Source organism: Ylistrum balloti, unplaced genomic scaffold (assembly GCF_031769215.1).
Source record: "Ylistrum balloti isolate Yb309-2 unplaced genomic scaffold, AGI_CSIRO_Ybal_v1 Utg369848, whole genome shotgun sequence".
NCBI classification, from domain to species: domain Eukaryota; kingdom Metazoa; phylum Mollusca; class Bivalvia; order Pectinida; family Pectinidae; genus Ylistrum; species Ylistrum balloti.
In genome coordinates this window covers 446319-470391 of record NW_026782002.1, presented here as the reverse complement: position 1 = coordinate 470391, position 24073 = coordinate 446319, and the positions used below count along the sequence as shown (strand labels likewise).

General features: G+C 35.4%; 1 protein-coding gene across 1 annotated transcript; it reads right to left on the bottom strand.

Moving 5' to 3' along the window:
- Positions 1 to 39: 39 nt before the first annotated feature.
- On the bottom strand, positions 40 to 23292 carry LOC132545461 (uncharacterized). The gene is made up of 17 exons (XM_060209143.1): positions 22718 to 23292; positions 20296 to 21158; positions 19641 to 19823; positions 18297 to 18661; positions 16715 to 16804; positions 16137 to 16286; positions 13049 to 14167; positions 12507 to 12644; positions 11259 to 11388; positions 9299 to 9442; positions 8413 to 8669; positions 7499 to 7649; positions 5302 to 7221; positions 4896 to 4957; positions 3824 to 4066; positions 623 to 2674; positions 40 to 532 (listed from the first exon to the last, which is right to left on the bottom strand). The coding sequence occupies exons 1-16, from the start codon at positions 23290 to 23292 to the stop codon at positions 2504 to 2506; spliced, it is 6561 nt and encodes a 2186-aa protein (XP_060065126.1). The 3' UTR covers positions 40 to 532; positions 623 to 2503.
- Positions 23293 to 24073: the final 781 nt, after the last annotated feature.

Below are 24073 nucleotides of genomic sequence, written 5' to 3'. Positions count from 1 at the left end.
AGGGTAACTTGTTACAATCTAACGTCAATGAGGGAGGGTAACTTGTTACAATCTAAAGTCAATGAGGGTAACTTGTTACAATCTAAAGTCAATGAGGGAAAATTGTGACAACCTAAAGCTGATGAGGGTAACTTTTTACAATCTAAAGTCAATGAGGGAAAACTATGACAACCTAAAGCTGATGAGGGTAACTTGTTACAATCTAACGTCAATGAGGGTAACTTGTTACAATCTAAAGTCAATGAAGGAAAATTGTGACAATCTAAAGCTGATGAGGGTAACTTGTTACAATCTAAAGTCAATGAGGAAAAATTGTGACCACCTAAAGCTGATGAGGGTAACTTGTTACAATCTAAAGCTGATGAGGGTAACTTGTTACAATCTAAAGTCAATGAGGGTAACTTGTTACAATCTAAAGCTGATGAGGGTAACTTGTTACAATCTAACGTCAATGAGGGTAACTTGTTACAATCTAACGTCAATGAGGGTAACTTGTTACAATCTAAAGCTGATGAGGGTAACTTGTTACAATCTAAAAGTAATGAGGGAAAATTGTGACAACCTAAAGCTGATGAGGGTAACTTTTTACAATCTAAAGTCAATGAGGGAAAACTATGACAACCTAAAGCTGATGAGGGTAACTTGTTACAATCTAAAGTCAATGAGGGAAAATTGTGACAACCTAAAGCTGATGAGGGTAACTTGTTACAATCTAAAGCCATGGATGGAAAATCGTGGCAACCATTAGCTAATTAGATAAGAATATGATGAGGTTAAGCTAACATGGAAAACGTGACAGCCAAAAGCTGATAACTGATACAAGTGTTATACAAACTGTGTTTATCTTTTTTCTCAACAATGTAATTAAAATTCATTGTTATCTATATCAATAATTACCAGAGCATACCAAAATCAACCTTTCAAAATAGTTAATACGTAAGAATACCAAAATTTGATTACTAAGAGATTATAAAGTGCTTATCAGACCACTATACCAATATATTGCTATTTCAACACTTTGTAAAACTTGATAAGATCAAGAACAAGGCCCCATTTAAAAGAAAGTGTTAATTTCTATGGACACATCAAAAGCTATCACAGATGGCAATGATATTCAGCAGCTAAAAACTGACATCAAGTGCATATTTCATTTGTATCAATGAAAATGTTTTCTGTACAGCAGTAAAACATGAAACAGAAAATCAAATACAGATAAAGATGAAACTATCAGTCTACTGTGAAATTTTTTTAGGGGACGGAAGGTAGATATCGACATGTGGTAGATATAGACAGGTGGTTGATAAAACCATATTTTCTGGATTATAAGCCACACTTTTTTTCCCCGGGAGTCGGCCTTTTCGGCTTATACACCAGTGTGGTTTATATGTGGACAAAAGAAATGGGCAGGATTAAAAAAAAAAAATGGAAGGAAGGAAGGGTACCAGAACCCCAGTACAAGACTGTACTGTACCTGCCCGTCACATGATTGTGACTGAAACAGATCATCTAGACCTATCATTTTCAGTCTTATACAGGAAAATTTGAAGATTGACCATCATGCTTTTTTACAATATTAATAGCATCGTGTAACTTACAATAAAAAATAATATGGGACTATTAAGAATTTGGTCAGCATGCAACGGCCTTCATCAACATTTAGCAGTACAGACACTGACCAATGGAGAAATTGTTTAGTAAAATGTACATTACATCAGGCCCTGTATCTGTGTGTAGACAATCTGTGAAGGCATCCAAGCTTGAAAATGAGTTCCATATTTGCTATTTTGCGTTTTTTTAAACACATCAATAAGATAAATGATTATCTGTATATAATTCATTTGCAAGCTTTATTACGGTAAATCTTTCACCAACAAGCTTGATAAATTGCCCTCTGCTGTCTGTTATATCAACAAACTTTGGTCAATGTGACAGTCACTACTTTGTAAGAAAGGGAGCAGCTTATATTCCAGTGCAATTAATATGTTGATCAATTTGGAAAAAATGTTAAAAATCAGCTCTGTGGCTTATATACAAATGCAGCTTATTACCCGGAAAATATGGTAGTAGATATAGACATATGGTAGATTTAGAATGGTGGCTGATACATACAAGAGGTTGATATAAACATGGTGGATTAAGATATATGGTGGAAGTAGACAGGTGGTATACATAGACATGTGGTAGATATAAAAAGGTGGTAGATTCAGACAGGTGGCTGGTACATACACAGACAAATGGTCTATTGGGTTAATTGGTTCTACGAAAATCTCCAGATCTTAAATCAATTTGAAGACAGCAACTTTTTGTAGTAAAATGACCAGACATGATCAAACAAGAATAAACTTATTTTACTGTCATTTTATCTCAGTCACTCTTATTTCTTCTGATGGAAACACAAAAAGTGAAACTGGAAGAAACCCTTCCAGTTTTGGTCATGTGACACAAAACCTTACAGCTGGGGAAAACCGTCTTGGCGAATAGTAAATATTCAAGTCCACCACAATCAGAAGAAAGATGCTTTATGAATGACAGTGTCTCGACAACTCCAGGGACTGTTGTTATCTGGCTCCCTCACATAGACGGTCTGTTCACCACGGCAGGGGTTCTCTGTTAAATCTAGGGGTTCGCCGTTCGTGTCCACCAAGATGAAATTGGAGATATTCTCTGCAGTCAGCTGTAAAAGAAAGTCAATTAAATCAGTTACTACTAATAACAAAGATAGAAAATGATAACAATTCAGATCCGAGATGTAACAGCACATTTGATTGGCCAATGAAAACAATTTACAACAGTATAATCAAGATATACAATACTAGAAATTCTAAACTTTTCATTTGTCATTGTATGTGACATCAATGATCTCCAGTAACCTCAACACATCATGAGGGTGACCTTTAGAAATTAAAAATAGCCTGATCATGACCTCACATAGTCGCCTGTCCAAAATTATGAGATTATGGCTTTTTAAAATCAATTTGAACTAGAATATGGAAAACCATAGTGTTTTTAAAAATTTGTGTTAGTATATATGGGTTATAAAACCTTTTTTCCATCATATTAATGGATTTCCTTTTTTCAATAACTAATACACTGCTGTGGACTACAAGAGCATTATGGTAATAAATTGTCCACAAGAAATTCACAATATTGTGAAAGCAATTTTAAAGAAGTTTGGAATAACTGTCTTAACTAGAAATCGTATATAAGACATATATATTGCAAAGCAGTAACAGATAAGGTACAGAACTTTATGGCATGATACTATGGGATGGATATCAACCTTGGAATTTACCGTAAAAGCATTAATTTTTGTGGGATAATTATTTTGTTTAATTTGTTCATACTCTAAATCCACAAAGTTGCATGTCCATCAAAAGATAAAACAAACAAAAGTTTACATAAATTTGATTCTAGTGCTAGTGGATCGTGTGAGTAAGGTGTATCCATGAAATCACGTGCCAACAAAAATAAGGTTTTTTTTTTGGAAAACCCTGAAATTTGAGCCTCACAAAAATATTTGATTTTACAGTATGGATGGTAATACAATGCATGTCTAATTCTGTCACCAGTTTTGGTAGAGAGGTGATAAGTCTTTGATGATAAAAGATCAAGATATGTTGGAAATTCAATAAACACATGTTTTTATTGCATATGATATTTAGCAATTATGTGACAGGCTTTCAAAATTGAAATTTAATGGGGTACAGTTGAGACAACTGCTAATAATTGAAAGAAAGAAAGAAAGAAAGAAAGAAAGAAAGAAAGAAAGAAAGAAAGAAAGAAAAAGAAAGAATGAAAGAAAGAAAGAAAGAAAAAAACTGACCTTATCTGACAGTTCTTTATCAATTATAACTTCCCAGGAGTTCAGAATATGTTCTCCTTGAAGTTTGATGTGGAAGAGTTCTTTTTCTGAGGTAATCACACGAACCAGTGCTCCTTGGCTATCAGACTTTTTGATTTCTGGTGATACATATTCCATCTGGATCTTCTTCAATGAGGCCATGTACTCCTCCTCGTCATCGTTAGCTATGGAGATGTCCTCATTATCCGGGTCAGACATATCATCCTGTGAATGTTTAAATAGGCCTAAATTCAAATTTCATTTTTAAACATACAGAACCTTCAGAGTTTAAGAAGTTCTCATACTAATTAACTGAAATGCAGAAAATTAGCTAAGATATTGACACATCTGTAAATATTCCAAGTAGGTCATTTCCTTTACAAGATAAGCAATTGCATACCTAACTCCAATATCTTTTACTGTATACCAAGAAATGTTCACTCTTGTTTAATTTTCGTTCTGTTTAGTCCATGAAAAGGGAGGGTGAAGTTCAGATGGAACAAAATTTGCTACATGAACATAACCCTTTAATGTAATTCTGAGAGGGTGAAATGAACATAAGGTGAATTCCTGTATAATCATACAAGGGCTAAAATGATTTGGGAGAAAATATCATGGACGGACGCCGGATGGACTGACGGACGCCGCACTATGGCAGAAGCTCACTTGGCCATTTAAGCCTGGCGAGCTAAAAATGGTATGTTGTGAACAGATTGATTAGTCATGATACTGCTAAAACAAACACTTTAACAACGTTAACATTCTGGACAGTGTTCAAATTATATTTCACATGTAATAATGTAACAAAGGTGACTTATGACCTTTAACCTTGACTGATGGCTACCAAAATCTGATCAGGTGTAAAACCTGATGATGTGATGCTATGGTGTAAATTTGAATTAAATCCGTCCAAGGGTTCCCAAGATATCTTGTACAAAATCTTTGCACTGACGTATGGATGGACAGACAGGCAGACAAACAAACAAAGTGATAAATATATGCCCTGCCCCACCCCTTTCAACAAAGTGGGTAAAATAAATCATTCTTCTCTTACCAGTTCATCAATCTGTGACTTTGAATTCTCACTGTGGCGTGATATCTCTTCAAAATATTCCGCTGTAAGTTAAACAAATGTAGTCTAAGAATAAATTTCGCAACTACATTGTATGTACAATGTATTACATAAACAATGTTTTAATACTTAGAAATTACATAATTGATCATTATCCATCATGGTTTTACAGAAATCAATTATCTACGTCATCACTTCATCAATTTAAGCCTTTTTGGTAAAAAACTCCAAAGAACCTTTCAAAATAAAACTACTGCTAATTCACAAATGTGATTATTTGTTACACATCAATATTGAGCTAAAATCCATGTATTCAAACTGTACAATGACACAGCATCAAAAACAGCCCGGTAGCCATACTTTTCAACTTTTTCCCATCAGAACTTACCAATCTTGTTCTCATTTTCCTTGTTTTGTTGTTCCAACTTTGAGTCTGATTTTCCAGCAGAAGAAGTTCCTCCACTTTTTGGAGGTGTGTTACCAGTTCTCCAGGAAGGTGGTGATGTTATCTGTTGTTGGGGAGTGAAATAAGGCTTGACTTCCCTTGGGTTCGGAGACTTGTACTGGCTTGAGTGCTGTTGGGGTTCTGAAGTCTGACGGTCAGTCTTCCTCTTGCTGGGGCTCAGATTCAGATGCAGCTGTTTCTTGTTATGCTTAATGAATGGGGGAGAGCCAAGGGGTGTTGAAATCCTTGGTGAGACTGGTGACGGAGACTTGGTAGGGGACAGACTTAGCTCATTCGATTCCACTGGAACTCTTCCTTTTTCCACAGTAACTGGCTGCAGTGGTGTTGTTTTTGTCTTGGTGATAGCACCAGTAGATTTGTCAGTGATGACCAACAACTGCTCAGTATATTTTTTAACTGGCCCTGTTGAAGTCACATCATTGATAAATTTGATGATTGTGGGAACTTTAACAGTCTCTTCATCTCCAGAGCCAAACAAGTCCTCAATGGGAATATTCTCTTCTTCTATAAAAGGCGATGAACTCATAAGGTTGTCAAAATCTGGTATGATACACCTAGCATCTGGCATAGGATTCTGATATGATGAATCATTTGGATCCAATTCTTGCAAACTGTTGGATGGATCTGATTGAATTCTATTTAAACTTTCCTCTTTTCCAGAACTTTGGACATCTTCTGTGGAACTTGAGACATTCTGTGTTCTTAGATCCTCACCGGATTCACTACCTTCCTGTATGGAATTCTCACTCGCAGAAGACTTGTGGTCAGTCAGTGTCGGCTGGTCATCTAGAGAATTCAAAACAGTTGGTAAGAATGGTAAATTTTCATTGTTAGAGTTGGTGTCCTGTCTTTCACTGAGCAAAGACCCAAAGTTAGGCATTTCTTTAGAGTGAGTAACCTCCTCCTCTTGTTCCTCCTGTCCTTCTTCTGCAGATCTATCATAGCTGATTGGTAGTGCTCCATTAGCATTCCTGTTAATTATCTCCCCTGAAGCATCTTTCATATTATATTTCAGGGCATCAACTACCATCTGGTGTACAATGTCAGGCATAGATGCTCGTTCTTGCTGATAATCATTATCCACTGCAGTTCCAAGCAGCTTCTGAAAATCTGGTATATTGGTAAAACCTCTGTCTAACTTCTGGAGTGTGTCATTGATATCTTCACCCGAATCGGAATTGCTCTCTGGATCTGGTTCATACAACTCAAGAATGGTCTTGTATTTCTGAAACAAATTTTCTCCTGTTCCTCCATCATCATTGATATACTTTCGAAAAATCGTTTCTTGATCTATTTGTATATACTTTGCTGGATCAGGCGGTCCCATCACGCCAAATTCACTTATATCACTGTGGTAACTTGGAGGCAAGTTACGTGTAGTCTGAGGGACAGTTGGAGGATGGCATGGAGTGACCATTCCCATAGATGTCTGTATTTCACCACCTCCAAGGCCACTGAATCCACCTGAAGGTAAATCTAACTTAGGTTTGGGTTTGGCACTGCCAATGGATCCGTGTGGCAATAAGTCTAATCTGGTGGTTTTGGGTCTTGCTCCTTGAGTAGTCTTTGTACAATCATTACCAGTCCAAGATGAATATGCTTTGGAAGCCCCTGTACAGTGTGATACAGTTGAGCCTGGAGTCAAAGTTGAAGTGCTCTCTGTTCCTGAAGAATCATTCTTTGAGTCTGCAGTGGCATTCTGAAATGCGGACAACATATTCTGTGGTTGATATTGGACCTTGACCTCATCAATCACAGCCTGATCTACGTCATTGGAGATTTTGATATCTGTGTTTAGTCGAGGTTCAAGCACGGACACAAATGTTTCTGGAGCTGATCCCCCTGTAACACAAAGTAAATATTACAGAATTCCACACTATCGCAATAACTCTAGGATAAGGAAACTGTTTATTCTGTGTATTCTATTTCCTAAATTTTGATGTAGGTTGTCCTCACAAATACTGAAATCCATTACTGAGTGATGGCTACCAAAACTGATGATAGAGAATTAGGTCTGAAATTTTGTAAAATCACAAATGAATATCCTGATCAATGAATTCATACATTTTTATTTCATAACACCTATATATATATCTATATATTGTCACCACTGGATTACCTGTCAGAATATCAAAGGCCTCATGTTTCAATAGTTGACTGGCAGAGGGACGTGCCTTCGGATCCTTCTTAAGAGCATCCTCAACCAGCTTGTAAACATCTCGACTAACATTCCCAGGCAGATCTTTGATAGGAGGTTCTCTATCTGCAATCTGTCAACCGAACAATGAAATTTATTTCCAAAGTATTGAAATTTATTGTCAAGAACCAATGCGTATGTTATTTTAAACCCCATTATCAGAGACGACTGCAGGATTATTGAAAATCTGATGCGATAAAGAGCAGAAATAAAGACAAGAATAGGAAAGAAGGAAAAAGATCTGCCTTTCAAAGAAAAAATAAATATCAAACAATGGTAGGTGCCATGATCCCCGTGGGATCTCTTGTTAAATTAATATTGTTCAAAACAAACTAAAAATAGTCATCCTCAGCACCATTAAGGACAAACAATGGAGTCACACTGTGACTTTGTCTTTCCACAAAGCCACTGTCATATATTGTGATTTATTGTATCGATAAGAAGTCTGAACACTGCTAGTAATTACAGTTACTACCATATATCAGCCAACAAATCATCTTTGTCCAGCAACAATTCCCTGCCTGGTAATAAGCCCGCCTACAAGATTTGGAAGAAATGCCAGCAAACATACTGTTGTCTTGTTTAGGCCCTCAAGGCTTACAGACAGATAAAAAAGGCATTTTTTCATTCATTCCCTCTTTTTTCCCCAAAAGTTTTGTAGCTGTGAAAGCATTTTTCTGTCTTTGACAACTTTTCTGGAGTTTTATATGTCCTAGGAAAATGAAATCAATAAAGCCTTATTTAGTATAATTGTTAACTTTTGATTTTCATACTGAAAAATAGGAAATATGTACAACGATACAAGAAGAGGTGATCAACTTCACAACATGACTTACAATGAAATTGAGTGTGCTAACACCTCCATATCGCCTGACCCATGGGGGCCAACCACTCAGCATGTGGATAAGGACACAAATGGCTGCCCACACATCTGACCTCGCTCCATGACCTTGGCCCTTGGCCTTCTCTGGACTAAAGCTAGTTGGAGTTCCAACAGGACTGACCTCTCTTAAAGCATGTTCCAAGCGGCGTGCTACTCCAAAATCCGTGACCACAATTTTAGTGGTACCCTTTCGTAAAAGGATATTATCAGCTGAAATTGAAAATCGAATACATCTATGTATATCACATAATATGCCTATTATCCAGTTGATGCACTCATATCATATTTTTCATCACTAGCATTACATAATGTGGAATGTTTTTGATTGGCTGTGCCAGTTAGAAATTGATTGTGATGTCATCATATGGAGAATGACGTTATGTCTTGAAATGAAAATGGCACCAAAAAAAGGGATGTCTTCTTCAGATTTTGTCCTGAGTCTACATTTTCATTTAAAAACCTATCAAGAGTAATTTTTCAACTAAGAGATAAAAAGCATCTTAAATTTTTTTTTTTTTTTTCATTTCAAATGAGACTTAAAGAAAATCATCTTAAAAAGTTGTTTCATAAAATATATGAAAAGAAAACTCTTCATTATCTAACATCCTGTTTATATATACATAATTATCACAAGATTAAATTCAGGGGAATATACTCAAGCTGACATTGAGTCAAGAACACTTCAAGTTTGACAAGGAAATGTACATTTTGTGCAACAATTGTCAAGACAATTGATTATGTGATAAAAAATTTGCTTCCTTTTTATAATTGATTTACGAAATTAAATTCTTCATTTCAACGAGCCTTAAATTTTTAGATTTGTTTTATCATAATGGTACCTTTGATATCCTCATGTATGATAGACCGTTTCTCAAGGTAGACCAAGACAGTGAGAATCTGCTCCAGGTAATTCATTGCAGTCCAGTGACTCAGACGATGTCCAGTTTCCTTTTGTAGGTTGATAGTTTCCGTCAGACACCCTCCTGTACACAAACAAGATCAGAATTAAACTAGCGGTGTGAAGACCCCCTGCAGACTGTGCAAAATTAATCAAATTTAAAATTAAAATTAAAAAAATTTAAATGCCTGTACATAGAATACAGCTACGGCTAAGAAAGAAATATTTCTCTGATTGTTTGAATTTGCTCTGTTTTAGGAAATGCTTGATGCAACGGGGATGTGTTTTTATTACAAGTGCTAAAACTGACAATTCTTTTCTTGATTAATTTAATATTGCTTTTCAAGTGATCTTTTTTCCAATTTAATTTCATCTTCAAAAGCAAAAAAATTGACCCCTCAAAACTCAATACTTTATCATCTGAGACATTTCATAGTTCACAATCTTGACCCCTCAAAACTCAATACTTTATCATCTGAGACATTTCATAGTTCACAATCATTTTTAATGTAGGAATTAATTTTTTGACCCATGCATAATAAAGGCAGTGCCTCGTCCTGATACAGCCTCTCGAGCTACAGTGTATATTACTAATATATAAAATGCTTAATGGTTTAATATAGATGATGTCAAACAGGTGTGAATCAAATTACAAAAGTAGGTACTGATTCATATTTACTTAGATGTTATAATGGTGTTATTATAAGAAAAACAGACAAAAATAAATTTTTAGAGAGGAAACAAGAGATCCCAGAGGGATCTTGGCACCCACCATTTGAGGATCTATTTTCAGTTCTTGAAGATTTGTTTATTTTGTTTTGTTTGTTACAGGTGTTGTAAATGTTCATGAACTGGTCTTCATTGAATGTACTCAATGATGGCACAAGATATTTTTATTAAGCACTTATTAGCAAATATCATTTGAAAAAGATCCCAAAGTGTTATTAGATAGCAGTCAGTTACAGGTGGATAATGGACAATATGCTTGTGCTGTATTACTGTCGACATCCAAGATGGCGGCCTGTGGGCCACCTTGATTTCAAATCAGTCCAAAAAAGGTACAATGCACAACTAGGGACTAATATCTATGAAATATCAGAAGGATCCATCCAGTACTTCCTCAGATATAGCAGTAACAAGATTTTACTCTCAAAATCCAAGATGGCTGCCTGTCAGCCATCTTGATTTCAGATCAGTCCAAAAAGGTACAATGCACAACTTGGAACCAAAGGGAACCTGCATATGAAATTTGAGAAAGATCCATCCAGTACTTTCCAAGAAATAGCAGTAACAAACTTTTACATCCAAAATCCAAGATGGCCACCTGTCGACCATCTTGAATTCGAATCAATCCAAAAAAGGTACAATGCACAACTAAGGACCAAGGGGAACCTGCATATGAAATTTGAGAAAGATCCATCCAGTACTTTCCAAGAAATAGCGGTAACAAACTTTTACTTCCAAAATCCAAGATGGCCACCTGTCGGCCATCTTGAATTCGAATCAGTCCCAAAAAGGTACAATGCACAACTAGGGACCAAGGGGAACCTGCATATGAAATTTGAGAAAGATCCATCCAGTACTTTTCCAGAAATAGCAGTAACAATAATTGTTTACTGACAGATGGATGGACGGACGACAGATGGACGCCTAGGTGGACGGACCACAGGCAGGGCGATTTGAATACCCCACCATCTGATGATGGTGAGATAAAAATTCAATTCAACATTACACAAAACAAAAACTGTAAAATACTAATGAAATTGAAGAAATCACTTAACTTTTTAAAAAATGGAGTTTGCAAGAATTTCACAATGTTAATATATAATGTTTCATTATCCAAATACAGATAGATTTTTGAAAGTCAATTACGTACACCAGCTTTTGTGATAAACTCTTACCATCTATAAACTCCTCCACAATATAGATGTTGTGTCCATGACGTAAAGCCCCATAAAGTTGGACAATATTTGGGTGAGAGAGATCACTCCAGATATCCAGCTCGCGTTCATCAAACTTGAGAATGTGTATCTGGAAACAAAACAAAACATGAAAGGTTTGAAAAAATACTGAGTTCTATAAAGAGCCCATGGGCATACACAAAAAACTTAATCTCAAAGTCTGAGACATATTAGCATGTTGTTTAATGTTGGGTAGTTTGACATTGTGCCAACAAACAAGACAACACCATCTTGAATCAGCTGCTTTATGTTGCATTTTACTACTATATAATCTAACACTAATTACTCATAAAACTGTTTTTATATGCCAAATTAGAAAAAGTCTGAAACATACTGATGAAAAACTGACTTATTTAAGCTTAAAATGCCACAGACATAGACATTTCTATGTCCATGGTAAAGTTTCACTTTCAATGCAGCAAGTAACAAGAGATTCAAGAGGAATCCCACCATTGTTTGAACTTTCTTTGTTCTTTCTCTTCTGTTTTCTGTTTTTGCTCTTAATGATAACAAATCAGAATATTAATCCTTTAAAGAAATAGTGATATTAATCTTTAACTGCCAAGTCCAAAATGGCTGCCTGTCCGCTATTTTATTTTTCTGACCAAGGAGGATCTACATGAGATTCCAGAAAGATCGATCGAGCACTTCTCAAGAAACAGCAATAACAAACTTTAATGAAAAAATCCAAGAAGGCCACTAGTTGGATATCTGTTTTTCTGATTAGTCCTAAACTCAAACCAGTACAACTAGTGACCAAGGGGAACAATCAAGGACTTCTCAAGAAATAGCAATAACAAAAATTGTTTACGGAGAGACAACAAACCAGGGACGTAGGGCAATTTAAATAGTCCACCATCTTATGTATCATGGTGATTGGTTGAAAATACAAGTTAAATCATCACAGGAAAAGTTGATATAAGAGTTCATTAAATTGTAAAATTTTGCAGGCAAAAATGAAAAAAAAAAACTATTTTATGCAATAATAACCATAACTGAAGAAAAAATAACAGACCAACATCATAAAAACCTTTTTTTTTAATTTTGGAATGAAAAATGCAGACCAATATTTTTTTGCGGGAATGATGGAACAAAACAACAAGAAGTTATCGTTTTGTACAATAGTAAAAAAGTGGAGTTAAAATTATTTAACCAAAATTTTGGAAAATATATTAAGTATAGACCCACTTTCTTGATACAGAACTTGAAGTCTGTGTAGTAGTCCTGTGCCAAGTGACATTTGCCTGACATTCCAGTCCCTAAGTGAGTCAAACGGATCCACTGGAAATTCTTCTGGTAACGTGTCCGAAAAATGGAAAACTTATCCTACAAAAAGAAAAATGAAGATGAAAATAATTAATAGTGATCTACAATGTATGTAATTTTGCATATGAACATTGTGTACTTTTAAAATGTTAAGAAAGATCTTAAGCAAGAAAAACTGTAAAAATATTTCTGACAAATAATAATTATGATAAAAAATTTACTCAGTTGTCTTTAATAGCACTTTGGTGTCTCTTCTCTGACATTCACTTAGAATTTCCCTTCATTTTTAACCTTGCTTAAAACACTTGCTCTATTTTATAAGACAATCTTTGTGTTATAAATGTTATAATATTTAGGTCATTAAGTTAAGAACTCCATAACTTATGAAGTGCCTGAAAGTGGCTTAAAATATATAGAGTAATCAATTTTCTTTATAAGATAGAATAATGTCCTGAGAACAATACCTTGTTTTCTGTAAGTATAACACCTTCCTCTCGTAAGTGTTTCTTCTCCAATGTTTTGTCTTTCTCGAAATTTTCTTTGATCTTTTTCCAGTGCCGGGCAACATAACGAAGCTGTTCCTTGAAGGCATAAACTACCTCTCCAATCCCTGGGTATCCTGATGGTCTCATTTGGACTGATATCAACTGTTCATCATCTAGCTTGTTTGGTGGAAAAAAATTTGAAGGGAGACTACTTGTCCTATCCCCACCATAGACCTTCTCAGTATTTAAAGAAGCACATTGCGCAGTCTCCGCAATGCTTTGAAGTGGTTCTTCTGGTGATAGTGGATATCTGACAGTGTGAACCTCTACCTGGTTATTGGAAAAGGACACTCTACGTTCTGATTTTGGAAGTGTATCAGGGTCCAGTGAGTACATTATCTTCCCTTCTGTTTTTCTTGCCAAGGGAGCTGACCTTGATTGACCTGGATAAGGCGATTTACTTTCATCAGTAACGGACAGCCTTGATGGGCGAGGTCGAAAAGTTCTAGAATGAAGTATTTCACCAGTTTCAGATTTTCTAGCAAATGGCTCAGATCGAGATCCAGTAAGATGTCTAGCCGTTGTGTTTTCCGAAATGCTTTCTAAGTTTTGCTGGAAGACAATGCTGTTTCTGGACACACGTGATGGTAATCCCCCAATGCTGCCTAATGGAATACTCGACAGGCTGAAAAAATCATCTCCCTCATCCATCGAAATATCTTCTGGTCCTCGAGAAAAACGTGCTAGATATTTCTTCAATTTTGGCCAAAGTTCTTTTCCACGTTGAGATATCTTCTCTGGTTGCTTCTTGAATTTGTTCTGGATTTTTTGACAGATCTTTAATGTGCAAACTTCTTCCATTTCACTGATTCTAGACTCCATACATAACTGCAGATGTTTGGAAACCAAGCAAAATGCGCGCTGGCACCTATCACAGTTGTTGTAATCACTCGGGCAATTGCCAAAATGACTGATGAGGGAATACAGTAAAGCGCAAATGCTGCAATCTGAAACAACATCACTTCCACCAATTTTTCTTGAATTCAAGCAGGCCACCAAACATTTGTCAATTTCTTTCATAATATCAGGAGGTATGTCCTAGAAAGAAAATGAAATACAATCTTAAACATTTTGTTTGTCAGACTGTTTTTCAAATTAGACACATAAAACTTGTCTTGTATAAATACTATCTATTATTCATTTTCCGAATAGATCCATGCTCAACCTTATGCATTTTAAGGAAATGAATGATGACAAAGGGCCTGTATCACTCATCTAGCTAATTAAGCTTTTCAGTCATTTAACAAAGAATTTCAAATATGACAAATAATTTCTGAAGTAATTCCTTATTAGGTCCTGGCCTTGTGGTCAAACAGAAGTCAGATTACTTTTTATAAAAACAGCCTCAGATCAAACTTGGACAATATCCTTGAACGGAAGAAGGATTTCCCCAATTGGGCCCCATCCCTCCTGCCCCAGTAGGCTGGGATCCATTCTTTATACGGAACTGATTCCTCTGCACCCAGGAATGCTTCAGACCAAATTTGGTCCCTCCTACCTCTTCCATCCTAGGAAGCTGGTGATCTATCGTTTTTACATAACTGACTTCCCTTCATCCAAGAATGCTTCAGACGAAATTTGATTAAAACGGTATCATTCCTACTGGAGTAGAATCTTAAATATTTTGTTCATCTTTCCCTATTGGACTTCGATCCTCCCACCCCAGGGGACTGAATCAAACTTTAAAACAAGATTGATTTCCCTCCATCCAAGTATGTTTCAGACATAATTTGGGCAAAATCCAATCATTCCTACAGGAGGAGTAGGATCTTAAAGAATTTATTATAGGGTTCTGCCCCTCCCACCCAAGGGGGCATCAACCTACCATATATACATATTGATTTGCCAAAAATTGTTTCATATTAAATATGGGCAATATCCATACATTTCTTAAAGCGGAGTAAGATTTTTAAAGAACTTGCAAAATTTCCCTTTTTGGGCCCTGAGACCCAATGTTTATAAAACTTTTGTTTGCCTTCATCCAAGAATACTTCAGACTAAATTTGGGCAGTACCAATTTATTCCTACAAGAGGAGTAGGATTTTAAAGAATTTGCTGTATTTCCAAAATTTAGACCCGTCCATCCCGCCCTTGGTATTCGAGACCTAATTTTTATAAAAGATTGATTCCCATTTATGCAACAACTTTCAGAATAAATGTGGGCAAAATCAAATCATTCCTACAGAAGGAGTAGGATTTTAAATAACTTACCCTTAATTTCCCTGTTGGGTCTGCCCTAGGCGCGAAAACCTAACTTTTAAACAAGATTGATTCCCCTTCATCCAAGAACACTTCAGACTATTGGGGCAATAGCAAATCGTTTCTACAAGAGGAGCAGAATTTTAAAGAACTTCAAAAATGTCCTGTTCTGGACCCGTCCCTTATGCTCTTTGGGAATGTGACCTATATTTACACCAACATGCTCCCCCTTCCCTAAAATCTGTTCCGTCATGAATGACCAGTATCAATTTTGAGCGAAAAGGTGTTAAACGACGGATGCTGGATGCCAGATGCCATGCTATGGCACAAGTTCACCGTTCCTGGGCTAAAAAAGGCACATCTGCATACATTTGTGGCTATTTCTTAGGAAACATTTTTATAATTTTCATTTTTAATACTGACAATTTTGAAGGTTGAATATAATTTTTAACATTTATAAGTCTTATGGTTCTATGATGTAATAGGTGATTCTTTCCTGTTATTTAATCATGAGAGCCATATGTAAGACTAGTACCGTAAATACTAAATAGGTAACCCTCATTATATCTCTATCATAATTATTGTAAACACTACAGCATTGCTATTAATAACAACATTTTGAAATTTTACAATTGAAAATATATAAACTATGATCAATAATCAGGTTGAAAGTACAAAAATATTCTCCTCATAGACACATGGTGCAGATATATATTTGTCTCTGACACTCTGAGTTTTAAAAAAAAAATTTTCTTAATCATATCAATTTTTTTAAACAAACTAACTATTGAATACACTATCAACGTACCTCTTTTAATTCCACTAATTTTAAATAAGTGTCCATTTGTCTTTCTTCCTCCTCCTTCTTACGGTATTTGAAGTTGGCCGCTGGAGCTGGATTATTCGTGGGATTCTCTGCAGTAGGCGTTTCATTCTTGTTGCCTTCAGCTGAATGTTCCTGTAATTGAGAAGAATCACTTTGTCCATTTCTTTTTAACACTTGAACATGTCTACAATGTAACATTGTGTGTGCTTGTATAACATTTTTACAATTTTTACTTTATAATCCATGATAGCAAACACATATCACTTACTCAAAGTATAGTAGAAGGGCTGTTTATGTATATACATATATATATATATATATATAAAATTATGTAATATTTCTTGAAATGTTTAACTGACAGTTACAGATATGAGTGGCCTTCTTACCAGGTTAAGGCTTATTGTCGAATAAGAATGGAATTGTTTTTAATAAAATGTCTGTTGACTTGTACCAGAAATTTCTAGTAATATTGACAAATTTAAGACACAGCACAATATGTTTAACTTCATCACATAGTAATTTTAAAGTGTGATCTAAAATTATTGAACACCAAATTTTACCTGTTTATTCATGTCTTTTTCATCATCAAAATTTCTTGCATTTTCTTTGTTGTCCCCTTCTTTGTTCCCATTCCTGTCGTTTGAGGATTTCTGAATACGAAGCAAAAAAGAAAAAATTAGTGAAATGTTTTGGGATCCAGGTGACAATTTCACTAGAAATCAATGAACAATTTAAAAAAAAAACTTCATTATCTATTTCAAAAATAAACACACTATAATTTTCACATTTAATTTGCTACCAATCAATCATTACACCTATTACTTGAACAATGAAAACACCTGTCCCACTTAGCCTGTCTGTTATACCTGCCTGTTGAAATTATCCTTTACTATATTAGACTACAGTCATTGCACAAAAACGTGTATGGAATCCACATTTTAGCTTAAAATAATGCTATTAATAGTAACCGAGTATATCTACTTGCGAGAACATGCGTACTAGAGTTATTTCCTTTCCTCCACATAATTGTGTAGCGCCCCGTGGGTCGCTTCGTGTCGTTTTCCGGAATTTACTACAACCCTGTCCGAGGAAGCGAGGAACTCTAGGAGAAAAAGTGACGTCACAGCCTCTTCCTTTGGAGGCCAATACGATAGGTCGGTATTGAAATTCAGGCAGGGTAACCAGTTGCCACCTACAACCCGATAGGTTTGATTTCCGACCGTGTAATTTGGTATATTTTTCGATTTATGCAGACTTAAGTTTTGGCTGGAACCTCGTGTCGTGATTGAGGGGAACGTTCGCTAGCTGTTGAAATTTTGTTAAATAGTGGATAATTCGAGAATTGGTATTCTCGGGGAGTAGTTTTCTCTCGTTCGGTGATGCTAATTGTGTGTGCCCCCCTCGCCAAGACGAACGTAGGAGAAGGCGGTAGTGTTGAGTTGGACTTTGTAAATTTGGAGTCGGTCACGTGGCGGAGATTTGTCCGTTCGGCGAGGTTTGAGACTCGCTCCGAGGAACGGTGTCAGATTCCGTGGGCCGAGAGTTAATTTAGCTAGAGAATTTCGACAACCACGACATTGGTTCCTGTCTGGTAGTTAGTTTAGGTAAAAGTTTGTTCATTTCAGGTGGCTTCTGTACATGTGTTATGGTTAATTTAAAATACTCACTGAGCCGGTTAAATGTCTTTCATGCTAAACTTTACTCTTGTAAAATATATAATAAATTGTTGAATCTGTTTAATTCTTCTCGTCATTATTGCCAGTACTTGGTCGAAATTTGTTAGTGAAAACTGCAAGCGAAAGCGGCAGTCGAACCCATTGGGCACTTTTATTATTGTAACTACAGAGGTGACGTCCGCGGGGCGGCCACTAGCGGGTCGCGAGACGTCGTTCGTTACAATTGTATTCTGCACAGAAAATGGCTATAGGTGGTGAATTGTTTTATATAGCTTCTTGATTACAGGATTCACAAATGATTGACTATATTAGGATCTGAATGAAAATGATTGTTTTATAAAGGCTCTGGATTACAGGATTCACACAGGAATAGTTATACATGTATAAGGATCCTCCAGAGTGTTACCAGTTTTGACAGCTTTTCTAACAAATACAGTCTTTACAGACCAATAACCTTGAAACCTACCTGATTACCCCCACTTTCTCCAAATCCATTCCCTTGACAACTGCTTTCAGAATCTGTCGGTTGCCTTTTCAAGGTATCTCCCTTGCATTTTAAACCTTGGAAGGTCTGGCTTCCACTAAATGGAAGTTGAGAGTAATGTTTAGCTCTCAGCAGACCTGACATCCATTTTTCTTTTTTCAAAGGAAAGTTCTCATTCCATGGCATACTGGTAACCTTGTCTTTGGTTTCCAATCTTGTAAAAACAGCCTCAATGGTAGGTTTTCCTGGTGTAACTAGAGTAGTGCTGCACTCCTCTAGAAACATAGCCTCTAGCTGTTTTAACTTCTTCTTGAGCTTCTTTTCTGTTCTTAACTGCATTGAAAGCCCTTTATAAAGAATATCAACGTAAAATGTTCAGTTTGCAAGATGTGTTTGTGTTGTTTATAGATTGGAATACAAATTGCAACAAATCGTTATAACATGAACCAGTAAGTTTTCCTTAACTCCAATTGTTAATAGGTGTGATTTCTTGATATATCACTCCATGTTCAGCCAGAGTCATTTTCAGGTGGGATCACCTTGTAGCAGCTGGTAGCTACCTAATGAAATAACATAAGGGATGACCATCGCACGCAATCCAGAACAATTCGGGTAGAATATCTAGCACAAGGACAGAACCAAGTCGGCCAGTCTCAGCTTTCTGATAAACACAAACTGAACCACACAGCTTTAATCTTCATCTGAAGATATGTAGGCCTAGCCTATAACCAAATCTGCAATAGCCACCATTTTTGTTGAATGGTAGTCATTATATATTTCATGGTAGATCATTCTATTTGGTTATAGATTATGTTCAAATTTCTGACACATCCTTGATGAAAAATTTATGTCGAAACATATAGCAAAGTAAAATGTTTGGAAATATGGCAGTGTTCAATGTTATTCCAATTTCAGTGGACCCAGATCTTAATTCAAAGTCTTACCAGATTGAAAGCAATTAACAGTGCTCAACATTGAAGTTCAGTGGTTGTAAAATTCATTGATAGATCACCTGCTATACAGAATTATTGATAATGTGAGCAAGTTAGTTTTCATAACCATTTCCTATTTCTTAAAATAATAAATGTGCTTATTTCAGTCTACTGTATTACTTCCTATTTACAGCCAATGCCTTTTAAGGATGTGCCAGATTTTGGGTGGTGGAGTTCCTAGAGAAAAAATACCAACCTGTAGCCAGTACATAATGTAGGCCTCTAACCCTCGACCCAGGGGTGGATATTTTAACAACTTAACCATTGCAGCCACTAAACCATCAATTAGAGAAAACAGAAATGCATTTTTGTTGCAATTGGTATGTATAATAACCTTGATAAACTTTGCATTGTCGAGCAGACAAATCAGCCACAAAAATGTCCAGTTGTTCCTTTTCATTCTGTGAACCACCAGTCAGCTCCTCCAGTTCTTTGACTTCAAAAAACTGTTTTTCCTCCAGACTGCTGAATGAGTTGTCTCCCTTCAGTAAAGAAACTTCAGTAGTTGTGTCCATTTCTGTAGGAATGAAGTACAAATTTGATGTTTCCATATGTCAACAGCATCAATGATTAAAGCTTCATCTTTTTTATCCACATTATAAAGTTATCATAAATTTTATCTTCACTGAATGGGTAAAGGAAGTTTAATAAAATTGAACAAAAATTACAATTCTTCATTATCAATCCAACAGCCAATATATTTTCTAATAAAACTTTAAGAATTACAAAATTCTACCTTATTGACATCATTAAATATAAGAAGATAGAAACTCAAGATTATCTAAATAGTAGAAGATTGAAATACAAACTAAGATTCTCTACAGATAATAAATGTTTATTTCAATTTGTTTTATTCCTGATCAATTTTTTATTATTATAAATTGATGCAAGCATCCTTAAGTATCAAGCAATCCCAAAATCAAGGGAGATAATTAGGACACATAATCACAGGTCTAGCATTTACTGCATGGCAAAATTGTTTACCTTACCTTCAGTACATTTAGGCAGAATGCTGTTGGTCATCATCAGACAAAGGTTTTTAATGTCATTCAGTTCTCGTCTACATATACTCAACAGTGTCGATTTCTTCTGTGTTAATACCTCAAGGTCAGCATTAAGCCTGTCTTCTGTACAATCACTACCATTTTCTATGTCATCAATTTCACCAGAAACCTCCTTTCCTTCCTGGTATAGTTTGACAAGCTGCTCTTTTTCAACATCATCATCACAACTGGTATCTGCATTTTCCAAATCACCAGACTGCAAGCTGTTTTTGTCCAGGCTAATCCTCTGGTCAAAATCTTCTTCTATTTTGCCATTCATTTCCATCAATGCTGAAGACCAGGAGGTATCTAAACTTGAAGAACTGAGAACCTTTTTGCCATTTTTGTCCAAATTGACAATTGAACAGTCTGTGTCTTTGTCTTCATCACCGTTCAACAGTTCAGACAAGGTAAGAAAATCATCAGAACCTGGGCTTGTAGTAGAATTTCTGCTGATGTTTATGGAAGGTACATGGTTATCTTCATTCAGACTGTCAATACGTAGTCGTTTATCATTTAGACTCTCATATTCTAGACTTTCCAAATTAAGAGGAAACTCCACATCAGCAACATTCCACTCCTCTGGTTTAACTTGATCTGTTTTCTCTGCTTCATCATCATCTTTGTCTGGATCATTCTTCTTCTGATTCTCATCCAGTTCATCCGTCCTGGTCATCAAACAAATGGAGGCGTTGGACTGCAAACTTTCAAAAGTGTGCTCATTTTCCACAGCAACAAACACAAGCTCTTTAACAGGTGTTTCATCTTCTACTCTCATTTCCCCATGGACACCTTCAGATGATGCATATCTAAAAATATAAAAAAAAAAATAAATAAAATGTAAATGTCAATTTGACACACCTACAAATCCTGTATTTTTTTTCTGTCAATCAATTGAGATTCAAAGAGAAATATGGCAACACGTTTTAAATTCTCTTGCTCATGATCAATTCTCTGGAATCATATGGCAGCTTTTCAACGATTTCATTCTGGTCAAATGAAAGGCATTAAAATCTCAATGAAGATTTTTTTTCATGATCAAGTAGAAAACTCTTTTCCAAAAGCAAAAAACCTTGTGTATATCTCATAACCATAAAACATCTTTTATCTAATGTCTTATATTTGAGATTACTAATATCAATGATAATTTTCAAAATTTCTTCATAAATATTTAAAATCATTCAGTATATTCTGTTTTCTATTTTCGGATCAGTTCATAGTAAATTTTCTCAACCACGGTACATATAAACCAACACTACAGATCAAGACTCATATTAAGGAGAACACCTGCGACAAAGGATTTTACAAGAGTGCAATGATTTTTCACAAATCATATTGCATTTGGCCATAAAGTGACTTCTGCTTCAAACTTTATATATGTCTTTACTACTTCATGATACAATACTTTAAAATCTTGAAATAAGCCTAACTTGAAAAACAAACTATCCTTGGAAAAACGTCTTTGGCTTCTTGCAGCCAATATCTATTAGGAATAAGGTGAATATGTATGACTTTTACTGTTAACAAGCTGATTTGTATCAATACAGAAAGTCTGTTGCTAGACATATATATCTGAGTAACCATAACTACGAATGTTGAAGCCTAGTAAACCTTTCCTTCATATTTTTTTAAAATGTCTCAAAAATAAGGCCACCTTCAGAATAAGCCATACAGTCAAAAAATGGCTCCAAATATATCTTCAAAAATAAGCCTGGGATACCTTGAGAGAAATTACAATACGACATGTCTTATTTTCAAGATTTTATAATCAGTTGCTAAAAATAGCTAAAGATGCTAAAGAAATGGTCTCCTGATGGTCACAATTCATCATATGACTTACAAACATATCCAGATATTTGTCTTTGAATTCAGTTTTTGATATTGCTTTGTTATTTCATGATACAACACATCATATTCGCATAAAATACATGCAAAACATATCGCCTATTAGTTTTCATCACCCTAAAGTCGGCTGGAAAGGCTTGTATTATATTATTTCCATTTTTTTGAAAACATCTTTGTTGTTGATGAGTAAATATCCTAAATACACCCCACAATGCATTATTCTGATACATTAGTATATTGTGGTTAATCATGTGTTTCTTTTAAAGTCAGCAATAAATATTACTGACATCAAATGTAAATTATTTAATTGAAGTTAATTTTTCAAATTTGTTTTAAAGTCAGCCATAAATATTATTAACAATGTCAGCAATAAATATTACTAACAACCAGTGTGAAGTAATACACAGTCAAAGATCTATTGTGATGTGCATTATACTGGAGCTAAAATGTATCTTTACAATCATTTGGTTTTATCAGATAAATCAAATTAAGCAATGTCTTCTTCCATTAAACAATCAAATACCTGTTATCTTGACTCTGTTTTACAACATCATTTGACTTTTGTCCCCGGCCATACATCTGTTGATCATTCCATTTCTTGTTCAATTTCTTGTCCAGACTTTTGTTATTTTTGAACATGTCTTTCAGCTTAGAAATATCTTTTTCATTCTTTTCCACAGGAAAAACTTTTTCCTCCGATGTTTCTTTTTCAGCCCCATCAGATTTCTCCACCAAACTATACTCTTCTTTCAAATCTGACTTTTCATCCTTAATAGTGATACTCCGTTTTGACTTTCCCTTGAAATCATTCTCCTGAATTTTTTTCATCCAATCCATAACACAGGGATCGCCATCTTTCTTGAACTCCTCCATCGTTGAATCTTCTTTTTGCTTTGCACACCTTGCATTGTTAAATGCTATCACATTTTTAATGTCCTCCATATTTCTAGATCTCTGTAGATGTATGTCTGCATCCGGTATTTCTCTCTGGTTAAGATCATGACAATGTTTTGGTGCTGACAATATGAATGTACGTGTACCACGATCAGTCTGACAAACAATGATACTTTCTGGTTCAAAATCTTCTTCATCCGTCATATCTTTAAACCTTTTCCAACTTATGAATGGTCCAGGTTACAAAAAAGTCACTAAGAGCTTTCTGAGGTAAAAAAAACCCTGTCATTTAAGTTGTTCCTGTATGTGTTAAGCTTAGTACAACATGTGTCAATTTCGCACTGCAGAAAATAATTGTCACAAATATTTCCTTCTACATCCTTGCTAAAATCAGGCCGTACTCAAGTGACTGTCAATGAATCAGACGGCGGTCTATATCCTCGTGGATAAAGCTCGTGTGAATAGCACATTGATTTCCTTGTCGTTGTTATATAAACGTCCTAGTACAAACTGTATGCCTTGGTGGTATATAGACGGACACTGCCTGTAAAAATACAAGGAAGTAAATATGATACACTGAAAATCTGCAGAAGGTCACAAACACAAATAAATGTACCAACCTACTTGAGTTAAGGATTTATGGAGAGCTTAATCACGATATTTTTGATAATAAATTTTGACTTTTCAAAAGGTAATACAGAACAGTGCTTTACATTTCAAGTATAGAAATAATAAAAAAAAAATGATTTGTTTAATTTTGTAACTGAAGTAGTGGAGATATAGCCTTAAAATTCTTCATCAATGTTTATTTTGCACACTATACTTTGAAACTTGGTAATTATCTATGATTTATAGTACTCGGTACAGATACAACACATAGCTCATACAATCGATTATCAATGAAGAAAGACAAATTTTAATGTGTGGATTTTGTGTACAACTCTATTTGACAGTAACTACTGGTTTGTGCCACCCTGCTAATACC

Bases quoted from the DNA above. Each gene is read 5' to 3' on its own strand.
- LOC132545461 (XM_060209143.1), bottom strand. From the start codon at position 23,292: ATGACGGATGAAGAAGATTTTGAACCAGAAAGTATCATTGTTTGTCAG. The intron at 16,805-18,296 runs GTAGGTTTCAAG...CTTCGTATTCAG, and splicing joins GAGAAAGTGGGGGTAATCAG to AAATCCTCAAACGACAGGAA. The intron at 8,670-9,298 runs GTACCATTATGA...TTTCAATTTCAG, and splicing joins CATACATGAGGATATCAAAG to CTGATAATATCCTTTTACGA.